This window comes from Peromyscus maniculatus, chromosome 7 (assembly GCF_049852395.1).
Source record: "Peromyscus maniculatus bairdii isolate BWxNUB_F1_BW_parent chromosome 7, HU_Pman_BW_mat_3.1, whole genome shotgun sequence".
Classification (NCBI taxonomy): Eukaryota; Metazoa; Chordata; class Mammalia; order Rodentia; family Cricetidae; genus Peromyscus; species Peromyscus maniculatus.
The window spans coordinates 34680980-34693626 of NC_134858.1; the positions used below are offsets into that span (position 1 = coordinate 34680980).

At 41.5% G+C, this 12647-nt stretch overlaps 1 protein-coding gene across 1 annotated transcript in view; it reads left to right on the forward strand.

The window, feature by feature from the left end:
• LOC143274227 (uncharacterized) overlaps positions 1–12647 on the forward strand; it is a 134750-nt gene that overhangs the window by 43924 nt on the left and 78179 nt on the right. The window contains exons 21-24 of the mRNA XM_076576037.1: positions 909–1010; positions 7336–7377; positions 9660–9724; positions 10976–11000. Of these exons, the coding sequence (XP_076432152.1) occupies positions 909–1010; positions 7336–7377; positions 9660–9724; positions 10976–11000 (234 nt within the window). The remainder of the gene's footprint in view (positions 1–908; positions 1011–7335; positions 7378–9659; positions 9725–10975; positions 11001–12647) is intronic.

The window sequence follows — 12647 nt, forward strand, 5'->3', positions numbered from 1 at the left end:
GGTTGTAAGTATCACCATCCAGGTGGTGGTTCTGGAGAGACCAAGCACCATAGAGCACCTTTGTGGTACTAGTGCTTGTTACCAGTGTAGCTGAAGTTTTCCTGTGTTCCACCTGGCCCATGCTCAGGACAAACCTCTCTCAACTGCCAGTCCTGCAGCCACTTGGACCCAAGTAAACACATAGAGGCTTATATTAATTAAAACTCCTTGGCCATTAGCTCAGGCTTACCACTGACTAGCTCTAACATTTAAACTAATCAATAATTCTTATTTATGTTTAGCCACATGGCTTGGTACCTTTTCTCAGTTCTGTCTTCACATCTTGCTTCCTCTGTGTCTGGCTGGAGACTCCTGACTCTGCCTTCCTCTTCCCAGAATTCTCTTCTCTGCTCTTCCCGTCTATACTATACTTCCTGCCTAGCTACTGGCCAATCACCATTTTATTTATTAACCAATCATAGCAACACATTCACAGTATACAGAGCACTATCCACAGCAAACCAGAGCTCTTCCTTCATTTGCTTATTTAGATTCTTTAGGTGCAATGTAAGTTCTTAGGAAACTACAGTGTCAAGAGTCAAGAATGCAGAAGTGAGCAATTGCATTTTCAATGTGTTTACATGGCTATTCGAGGGATTTGGATGCTGGTCACTTCACACAGTCACACTGTCCTTCTGTTGATACTGTCTCATCCATGTGAATTGATACCCCACCTATACCGACCATGTCATATCTCCAATGAGTCAACACTGATTTCCAGGATTTTCCAAAGGTGATATTTTGAATCAGATGAGTGTACTCCCAAATCAATAATGAGATGGAATGTTAAACATAAAACAGTTGTTAGTTCCTTATTTTTTTAAATGAATTCAGCAGAACTAAACATTCTTGTTTTGATTGCATTCAAGTTGTAGCCATATTGCGGAAGCTAGGCATTCGGTGCTCCGTTACCTCTACAATCAATGAAAGGTCTGAAACAATGCTGCAAAAGACCTGTGGCACTAATGACGGTACAGTGGAAATTCAGTAATTAATTATAGTTATTATCAGTAGTTGTAGATTGTATAGTATCCCCACTATAAAGAGAATGAAGAATCATTGTAGTAGTATTAAAGTGGAAATTAATTTCTCTAGTCCACCAGTAGAACTACCACCACAGAGCATAAAACCACATTGAAATGCCTATTTTGGTTCTGGTGGCATGATATGAACCAAAGGAAAGCAGGGCTGGTTCTTGTATGAGGCAGTGTAGCTTCACCTATGGCAGACACTGTGTGTGATCCACTCTCTCCCCTGGCTTTCTTTCAGTCATGGCTAATGATGATGATCACAGTGCTGAGAATGACTTGTGTGGTCAGACCCACCTGAAAAACAAAGACTCTTACCTGTAGGTCATGGACTCTGGGTCAGATGCTGTGTGAGGCCTTCTAAACAGACAGAAACCATGATGAGACTCTCATGGATTCATTCATTGGTTTTGTTTGTTTTTTTTTTTCCACCATGATATGAGCTAAGAAGATTCACTGAAGGAAGGAAATGTCCATGTGACTTATTGAAGGGGGATCATTGTGTAATGTTTGAGAGTACCTGGCAGCTGGCAGGGAAGCCTAGGTGGCCTCCTTTGCAGGAGACCACTTTGGTATGTTGCATCCATACCAAGGAAACAGAATAAGCAGAGGTGGAACTGGACTCCAACACCTGGAGGTTGGCCCTAAATGACTCACTAACTCAGGATAGGCTCCACACCCCAAAGCTCCCAAACACTCCACATGCAGCACCACCTGCATACAATTCAATCCAGAACACACATAGCCATGTACATTGACCGTGTCCTGCCACTTAATATGAGTCTACTTAGGAAACTGAGAGGCTACAAGAACCCACTCTATTTTATTGCCCCTTTGTCATCCTTTTCCACAAAGGAAGACAGTAAATTCCAAGTACAAGGAAATGACTGTGTTGTGTGGTCCAAAAATGAATGTAGTTTCTTTTCATCTGTGCTAGCAAACCAAAGCCCATGTTCCTGCCGCCTTCTCTTCCCAATGCTTTCATTTATAATTATTTCCTTCATGCCATCACTTATGGAAAATATGCATATGAAAGTAGGGACTGATTGTTGACAAGGTCAATCAGATGAACACATGTCATACAAACAAAAATCTTTGAAATCTTAAAAATTATTGTCTAGGGGCATGTGAATAAATAGAATGGAAGGACTTACTTGTTGTATAAAGATCAGCCTGTCTCTGAACAGTAAGTTTTCCCATGTCCCTTTCTATATCTTTTTGAGGGCCAAGGAGGTAACTCGTTTGATAAAGTGTTTGCTTTGTAAGCCTGAGGCTTCCATCAATTGGCCCACATCTAAAGGGAATCACCTTCATATGTACGAGGCCTTAATGATGTAAGATGATGGCCTTTCTTTATCTTACAACACTTGAAATCTTAATATATAATGTTAATCCATCCTCTGTTCTGGGGTTCATTTCATTCAAGCAGGATCTATGGATCCTAGGCAACTGGAACACTCTGGGGAACAATGCTAGACTTATTTTAAGAACAGGCACTATTGCCAGTAGTGGAGTTATTTGTAAACCTTTCTCTAAGTCTTCCAAACCTGAGTCTGTGTGAAAGTAAAAGTATCTTCAGGATCATCATAGTCAGACAGACATTCAGACAGAATGAATATACATCTCACAGAAAGTTTGTGGAGACTGCAAATGCAAAAATTATACTTTGGTAGAAAGGGCAGAATTTTACCCCCCCCCCCAAAGGTGTTGTCGCTATCCCTGTTTATATTCATCATGATAGGGTGGGTTTTTCAGGCGATCAGGTGCCTTCCTCACTAACATAACAATTTTGCCATGCATTGGCACATCAACACACTGGGCTAGAGTTGGATGTTAGGGAGTGAAGAAAGGACAGACACACAGACACATGTACAGAAAGACGGGGTCAGAGTGTAGGGTTGAGGTGTAAGCTCTGATGCAGGGCATCTACTAACTCTAGCAACCTGAAATTTCGGTGTGTGTGTGTTAGGTACATCACAGGGTCAGTGACTGGCTGCTTGCTGGCAGGAAGTCTCCAGAGGCAAGCAGTCTCAGGCCTAACCTTCCAGACCAGGAAGATGCAGCTGCTGGCTTTTGTACACAGTGATCAGGCACCAGTAAACACTTGCACTTGAACAAGAAGAAGGCTTTGCCGACTTCCAGCCTGGCCCACCTGGGAGAAAGGCTTTGCCCATTTCCCCTGGGCTGTGCCCTTGTCAATAATACACACTTGCTCAGGACTTCACTCCCTCAGGGCTTCTTCTGCTCCTACAAACAGGCCAGTGGCTCAAGGGGGAAGCCCTCGTCTTTGTGAGGCATTACTTGTAACACTGATCTTAAAAGGTCTTATAATAAAACATCCAGAGTCAGATAGTGGAGTGAAAGCTGAAAGATCAGAGAAGCAGAACAGCCAGCCCCTAGCTTACCTCTATGAAATCCTCAGCCTCAAGAGAGCAAGTTCCTGTTTCCTCACACCTTATGTACCTTTCTATGTCCTGCCATATTGCTTCCTGGGATTAAAGGCGTGTGTCACCACTGCCTGATTCTGTTTCTCTCATGTGTAGTCCAGCGTGACCTTGAACTCACAGAGATCCAGACAGATCTCTGCCTCCTGAGTGATAGGATTAAGGGCGTGTGCCACCACAGCCTGATAGCTATGTCTAATTTAGTGGCTGCCTCTGTCCGCTGATCCCCAGGTAAACTTTATTAGGGTTCACAATATATCACCACATTAATAATGTAAGATGGTGCGTTTTCTAGGCCTAACAGTAGAAGACATTGTCATAGACAGTGCTATTCCTCCCAGAATTCTCAGCTCATGTCATTCAGAGAGTCTCTATTCACCACGGTTGTGCAATTGGAACGTTGTAGAGACCATTACTGACCTTCCTTAGGAGTGGACACTGACTATGCGCTTAGGCAAACATAGGAATTATTTTAAAACTTTTGATTCTGTCTGTTCAACCCAGCCCTGTGTGAGAGGACACTGCTGTCATGTTATGCAGGATATATGCAAGAACAATCGCTTTAGAGACCGTGATGTAGGCCTTCTGTGGGACCGTGTAAGGTCTGTGGCAGAGCATTTTGCCACTAACTAACTTTCCTCAGCATTTCTGTCCTGTGTCTTGTGTTCATTAAGTCACTCAGGAACAGCACAGATGTGTGTCCATTTTCAATTAAGATCTGCATTCCCTGTGCAGATTCAAAGAGACACAATGATGAGTGAATGAAAACACCCAGTGCTGTTATGTGAAAGGGACAATGAGGGACTCCAACGTGTGGGTCCAGATTTGGAGGCTCCCCTCTGCTGTCATTACCAGATAAGAGGTTCTGTAGTCTGTGTAAATTTCTGGATTTCCAAAGCCTTTGTGAATGCATATGATAAGGTAGAGTTTAAGGTAACATGTTAAAGCATAGCCCAGGGTGGTCATTGCTGCGGGAATCCTTTTCTCATTACTGTGGTGATGTCAAAAGCACATAGAAAGAACCAATGCTGATACAGAGTGTTGAGGCTCACAATCTGGGAAAAGGGAAAACCACACCCTGTAACTACCAGATCTCCCCTCACCCTATCGTAAGGCCATTTAGAGCTCTTATCTACTAAGACCCCAGTCAACATTAAGTTATTTTATTTACTTATTGATTGATTGATTGTATGTATAGTATTCTGTGTGCAAGTATGCCTGCAGGCCAGAAGAGGCCACCAGACCTCATTACAGATGGTTGTGAGCCACCATGTGGTTGCTGGGAATTGATCTCAGAACCTCTGTAAGAGCAGCCAGTGCTCTTAACCTCTGAGCCATCTCTCCTGTCCCCAACACTGAGTTACTAATCTGGTTTCACTCATTCTATTGACCATAAATATTTCAGGGGATCTAGACTGTGTCTCCACAAAATACTTGCCCTTACTGATGGTCGTTCTCCATGTTGGCTGGTAAGGGAGAACATGGGGAACACGTGTACTCAGTGGGTCCAAGCAGCCAGCATTGACAAGTCATCATTTCTAAGATGCCTTTTGTTCCCTGAGGCATATCTATGTGATTAGGCATTAGGTAAAGGGGGCTTTGGTTAAGGGAATGTGGGACTATCTTGCTCTTGGGTACGGTATGAACAGAAAATTTTGTAGAGCAGAAACTGGACTCTGAGAAAGGAGCAAGCAAGTTTAAGTACATACTTTGAGCTAGAAAAGCCATTGCCCTCGTCTTAGGCATTTTTAGTCCAGGCAATACAGATAGCACTGAGGGCAGTAGTTATGAAGAAAGTGGTATGTACAGATGCAGTCCATTAACTCGGCAAAGCATCCAGATTTGTCCCAGCCTGTCAGTCAAGATTGAGGGCTTATGCGGGGTTTGTTGACTGAAGGGAATCTTTTCTCTCAGTCATCACGTGACAAGTGTTTCAGAGTGACTTGGAGTCAGACTCCTGGTGAGGGCCTTCTCCTAGTGTGGTTGTCTGATCATTATAAATTTGCACTGAGAGAAGCCTAACATTGTAGTGATAAATTACTAGTCATTTGAACTAACCTGGTTCCTCATATTGCTTCTTCTAAAGGAAATGGTCATTTATTTATTTATTTATTTATTTATTTATTTATTTATTTATTTAAATTTTCTTGAGTCAGTGTTGGAAAAGTAGAATAGTGATCCTTGTTTCAGTTTCTTTGGTCTGTCAGATAATTCAGTCTGTAATCATTTTTTTTTTTTTTTTGGTTTTTCGAGACAGGATTTCTTTGCATAGCTTTGTGCCTTTCCTAGAGCTCTTTTGGTAGCCCAGGCTGTCCTCGAACTCACAGAGATCTGCCTGGCTCTGCCTCCCTAGTGCTGGCATTAAAGGTGTGGGCGACCACCGCCCGGCATGGTCTGTAATCTTAAAGTGATTATTACAATGTCCTCAGACAATAACAGGAAGTAGAGATGGTCCCTTACCAGTGCCCGGCTTGTTGGTGATCTTATATATTTTACACGGATTGTAAAACATCATGTTATGTGAGGAATGAAAAGTGGTGAAGCAAATAAAAAGGAAATTTAATATTTCAAAAGAACGAAAGAAAGAAAGAAAGAAAGAAAGAAAGAAAGAAAGAAAGAAAGAAAGAAAGAAAAAGAAAAAGAAAGAAAGAGAAAGAAAAATAAAGAGAAAGAAAGAGGAAAGAAAGAAAAAGAAAAGAAGCAACCATTTCCCCTGACCTGGCAGTGTACATACACTATCTCTGAATCTGACTGTGGCCTCTTGCTGATTTTTCTGGCCTTTGGCAAACCCCACAGAGCTCCCTCTTTAGTGCTAGTGATTTTCTTTGGGGTTCGACATTCATTTACTTTTTTAGATTCCTTAGGCTTAATGGGAGTCCTTAGGAAGTTGTACTGTCCGGTTCAAGAACAGAGAAGTGAGGAACTGCACAGATTTCACTCTGTTTACATTGCTCTTAAGATAATTTGGATGCTGGCCATTCAGCACACTCAGTCAAATGCTCTTCTGTCAATACTGTCTCATCTACCTGGATTGAGATCTTACATACACTGACCTTGTTGGATGTGCTTTAAATGTTCACTGATGTCCTTGATCTTCCAGAAGTGACATTCTGAATTAAAACAATGTGCTTACAAATCAGCAATGAGATCAAATGTTTATCATAGAACAAAGACTAATTTTCCTTTCATTTTATGATTCACCTAACCTATTTTTGCTGTGATGCATTCGAGTTTCTGCTACACAGAAAAAAATGGGTTTCAGAAGTAGCAAGGTTCCTGAACAGAGTGACATACCTCAAATAAAAACCTTGCAAAAAGTCGAAAAGTCCTGTAGCACTTATGACGGTACTGTGAAAATTCAAGTGTGTGTTTTAGATTTAAGCAATTTGAATGTATTTGACCTGCCATGTATGTTGGTACACATGTTGCCTAGTACCAGTGGAGGCCAGAGAGGGCACTGGATCACCAAGAATTGGAATTACACATTGTTGTGAACCACTGTGTTGGTACTGGGAATCAAACCCTAGTCCTCTGGAAGAGCAGTGCTCTTAACCACTGAGCCATCTCTCAAGTCCCTAGTTTGTTATTAACAGTAGCTGCAAATAAGATGGTATCTCATCTGTAAAAAGAATGAACATATTTTGCAGTATTTTTAATATGTGAAGTGTTCCATTGTCTCATGAGTAGAATGTCTATTGTGGTTCTCAGAGAGTGATGTAAACCAAAGAAATGCTGAGTTTGTTCTTGTGTAAGGTAGCAAGGCTTCACCTACTACCGTCACTGAGCTTTGAGTCATTACTCACTCTCTCCACTTTTCCTTCCAGACATCGATGACAAGGAGGAGCACAAGAATGAAGATGACTTTGGTAAGGAGAACAACCTTCAAAGTGATGCTCTTGGTAGTAGTAGGTAATGGTATTCCTGGCCACATCCACCTCTCCACTGACTTCCATGTATCAATGATAGTGATGAGGATGACTTGGGTAAGGAGAACAGCCTTCAAAGCAATGATGTTGGTGGTGGTAGGTCATTCCTGGTCAGATCCATCCCTCTACTGACTTTCATCCAGATTTCAATGGAATGGATGAGGACAACATTGATAATGACTTGGGTAGAAAGACCAATCTGCAAATGCTGAACCTGTTAGTGATAGGTAAAGGCATTCCTGGTCAGATCCAATGAACAATCTAGCAGCAATCAAGTTATTCCTTCTGCTTGGAAGGCAGGGGAAGAAAGTCCACTCAAGGGTCCTTCAGTGGACAGAAGTATCAGCCAGGGTCTATTCCCTAATCATCGTGTTTCAGCTCCTTTTCTCATTGCTATGATGAAATAAGTGACATGAAACAGGTTGATGGAGGAAGGGTTTATTGTGGCTTATTGTTAAAGTGGATCACTGCATCATGTAGGTGGAGACATGGAAGATGGCAGGAAACTCAAAGGCTTGCAGAGTTGTAGCTCTCAGACAGCCACCCACAGCGTACAGGCCTGTCTTGGAGGCTCATGCCAGCTCAACTCCAAAAACACTGCCTTCCACATCCTGCCATCTCTAATATGCTGAGGTCTCCTAGTAACCGAGCCTGGACATCCACCAATGGCCTTGCCTAGCCTCTCTCTAGGGAATCTGGCCCTTCCACATGGTGGCAAGCCTCAGCTTCTTTCCGTGACCCCTCAGTCCTGTAGCTTTTCTGCCACCATAGCAAGTAGCACATAGGAGACTCCGACACATCACCAAGTTTGGGTGCCAGCTTGGGATGCGGCCTGGCCCCGCTCTGAGCCAGAGCTTCTGTGTGCGGATGTGAAGGAAATAGTTCTAAGAAGAGCTTGTGTCTGTGATGCTGGTCCCCTAGTCATCTGATTTCCCAGTCCTGGATACCCAGTAGCCATTGTCCCGGTAAATGACAGAAGGTTTCACCTCACAGATTCTTAACCCAAACTTCTCACAAGCAGTTCCCAAGAGACGTGGCTGCCCTCTCCCCCTCCACAAGCCAAGACTCGCTTGTCTACCTTCTTTCACCATTCTTGTTTTTCAAATTTCTACATGCAAGCTTATTCAGTTTTGAGCATTCAGTGGATCTTTGTGTCAAAACACCACATTTCCATAATCCTCCCCCAAGCAACATGATCAGGTCCGTCACAGCAATAACCCATCTTTCTGGCACTGTTTTCTGTATTAGTTGTTTTGTTGTTACTATAATAAAACACCAGAACCACAATGGAAGAAAACAACTTTGGCTTCTGTTGCAGTGATACGGTGGATTTTGGCCAAGGCATGGAGTAGGTGATGTTGTCAGGCATGGAAGTGGTGCACATACATCCATACAGGCACTCATAGATAAACAAACAAACAAACAAACAAACAAACAAACAAAGAAACCCAAGGTGTTTGATTCCCAGATTACATGAAGAGAGAAGAAATTCCACAAAGCTGTCCTCTGAACCCACACCCATGACATGGTATACACACACATACACACACATACACACACACACACACACACACACACACACACACACACACACACACACACACACAATTTTAGTACATAAAAATGATTTTGAAAATCATATGTGGTTAATGCATCTAGATAGATGCTGGCCTATGGGGTTAAAAGAGGTTTCACTGATATCTAGAAAGAAGTGCCAGTTCTCCTGACTTCAAAATGTTCTGAAGAAGTAAGAGAAAGCAGAAATCTATTTTTTTTCTCTTTTGTTTTTTTTGAGACAGGGTTCTTTGTGGTCCTGACTGTCCTAGTACTGACTCTGTAGACCAGGCTGGTCTTGAACCTGGAGATCCATCTGCCTCTGTTTCCCAGGTGCTGGGATTAAAGGCATGGGCCACTACACCTGGCTAGAAACCCATCATTTAACATTTATTTCAGTGTTTGCCCAATGAAACATTTTCAGGTTGCTTTAGATTCACATTATATAGAAGGGCAACACTTACCTTTCTCATTTCTCAAGGTCTTGATTTTTTCTCCCTAGTCAACAGGATGTTCTTGCATCAACACAATTATGTTTATTAATTAACTATGTGCATTAAACCTGAATGTTTAGATTGAATCCATAGAACTCTGTCCACATCAATCCAAGATCCCCTATGATACAATAAGTGGTACCATGATCTCAGGTTTATTTTGTGTTCTCCTAGTGATGTCTGACAAGGACCAGATGAAGACTCCCCCAAAAGAGAAGATAAATCCATCACTAATTAAGGTAAAATATCTTTTCCCTTTTCTAAAACAAAAAGGTTGGATTTAGGATTCCTTTATATTTTCTTTTATCACATTGGGATGATAAAACTGATTACCTACACTATAGGTATTCAAGTATTTTCTAAGTAAAAGGAGGAAGTAGAACTAGATAAAGCAGTTTTTGGTCAAATTGTAAAAAAATGCCAGTGCCAGTTTCCACATGTATTTTTAGGGGACCTTTCTTCTGGCAAAAGTTTTTCTGTCTAGATTAAAACTTGAGTGATTTTCACTCAAAAGTTGGCACACATTTGTAGAAGTAACCGTCTTATTCAATAAGAAACACAGAACCAATGCAAAGAAGAAAGCCAAAGAGGTCAGAGCTGAGAGCTAAAAACCTTACCCTCTCGCGGTGGTCCTTCCTCTCCAAAAGAGACCTACTTCCTGTGTGTCTGTCTTTATAAAGACTTTCTGTTCTGCCTTCTCATTGGTTGTAAACCCAACCACATAACCACCTTGTCACTGCCTGTCTGTACAGACCTCCAGGTCTTCTATGGTTGGTATTGAGATTAAAGGCATGTGTCTCCAATGCTGGATGTATCCTTGAACACACAGAGATCCTCCTGGCTCTGCCTACTAAGTGCTGGGATTAAAGGCTTGAACTACCACCCGGCTTTTGCTATGGCTTGCTAAAAGCTCTGACACCCTGGCAACTTTATTTATTAACATACAAATAAAATCACATTTCAGTACAAATAAAATATCACCATACACATTACCTGTGAAAAGTTTCTTTTCTAAATGTCCTCTTACCTTTCTTCAGGGGACTTCTAAGGTTAAGGCAATTGGAATGTATTTTCCTAATTATTGATGTGGAAAAAGATTTTTAAGTCCATTATAAGGACATTAGGTGTTGAGATCTTTAAAGTGTGAAGTTAAAGTAAATAATCTGACACAGAGGCACCCCTTAGTAGGGATTCATCTCACAGTATCAGATTGTCTTAATTGTTCTCTGCCATTTTTCAGTGTAGCTTCCAGGAAACATTTGTAGGGGACAAAGAGGTATGTTTGCCTGATCTGGGATAAATGATCAAGAGTATGAAAAATACTTATTTTTTTCACACATTACCCAGCCTCAGGTGTTTTGTAGCAGTATCACACAACAAATTAATACAGAATCTTTCACTTGGCCACTCTTCCCCAAGTCACTAGAAGAACCAAAGACAAACAGAACTCAGTATTACCTGAACCTAAGAGTGTTTTCTCTAAATTGCAGGTCCAGTCAAGGAAGTGCCGATGCCGTATGTATTCTGGAATGACTTTTTTTTAAAGTCACACTGTAGATAAGAATTGCATATTTACTGCACCGCTATTTTCAGAGAGACCTGGTAGCCATGAGAATGGCAGGTTTAGTTTCAAACAACTACTGATATTCCAAGAGACACATCATGGTTATGTGTCTTTAGTTCTCTCTTATTTACCTTACTAACCTTGGGATTTTGTGTGTCTGGCAATATCTTTATGTGTGCTTCCCCCCAAAATATCTTGATTTTCCAACAAATTTTCAATTTAAATGAAAAACTTAAACAGTTGTTCTCACTTTTGCTACATCAATTAATTTAAAACTCATTACAGATACATATGATGAATTCATTTCTCAGAATAACCTTACTAAAGAAGAATGTACCAGGACAGGGAGGCACATGAGCAAGAGGGCAAGCTAGGGAATACAAGGACAAAATGTGTTCCCAGATATGAAGTATATAGGTCACATTCCCAGCTATAAACTCTGCCTCTGACCCTGTCAAGAAATGGGTAGAATTTATGGAGGAAACCTAGCTTTCCATTTCTAGAATAATTCCAATAGACAGAGAACTCTTAGCTGTCTCACTGGTCAAAACTGAAGATAGCATCTATGTATTGTGCTTGAGATACAAGTTTAAAATACAAAGCCTAGGTAGGCTCAGATTGTTTAGCTTACAGAAAACTAGGCTATCATACAGAAAGTGTTGGGTTTGATCCTCAGCACTGCAAACCCTGGATAGTGGGTAATTCTTGTAATTCTAGTACTGTAGAGTAAGGTGTATGGTGATCAATCTGAGGCATTCCCTGGCCAGCCCAGATTGTGAACATGAGACACTGTCTGAAAAATTAAAACAGCTACCACCACAACAAAACTCAAAAAAGTTAAAGCTTATCTGCTTGTTCTCAAATTGATTTTGACAATGGGGGACTCTACATTGGAAAACATGGTGGACATGTGTCATAATTGGGTTTTACTTGAACATGGCTGATTCCAGGTGAATGCTTCAGCATTGTAGAAGGCATTAGTATAAGTCCAAAGAGCCACCCATCAGAACTTAAGCCTTCTAAGTTATTAATACAGTCTCATTATTTTGACCATACTTCTCTTCTTTTTTGCTTTTTGTTTTGTTTTGTTTTGTTTCAAGACAGGGTTTCTCTGAGTAGTTTTGCTGCCTGTCCTGGATCTCACTCTGTAGACCAGGCTGGCCTTGAACTCAGAGATATCTGCCTGCTCTGCCTCCAAAGTGCTGGGATTAAAAGCACACACCACCTCCATTGCCCAGCAACCACACTGCTTTTCAAGAATAGGTACATTTATACTTGAAGGGAACTTCCCCTCACAGATGCTCTGTTTCCATGTTGGCCAAGAAATGTGAGCATAGGGAGCCATTACACTCAATGGATATATACAGTCATTATCGAACAATTTGATTTCATGTCAGGATTTCTAAATGCCTTGTGACTGAGAGTACCTCTATAGGTTGAAGATATCTGCTACAGATTGTTTTTGTTAAGGGCAGATAGGACTGTGTATCTTGCTCGGGGATGGACTGTGAATAGTAGAGTTTGTAGTTTAGAAACTGGACATGGTTGAGGAAGCGTGAGCAGGGGAGGTGCGCACTTAGAGCTAGTGAAGGTTCTGC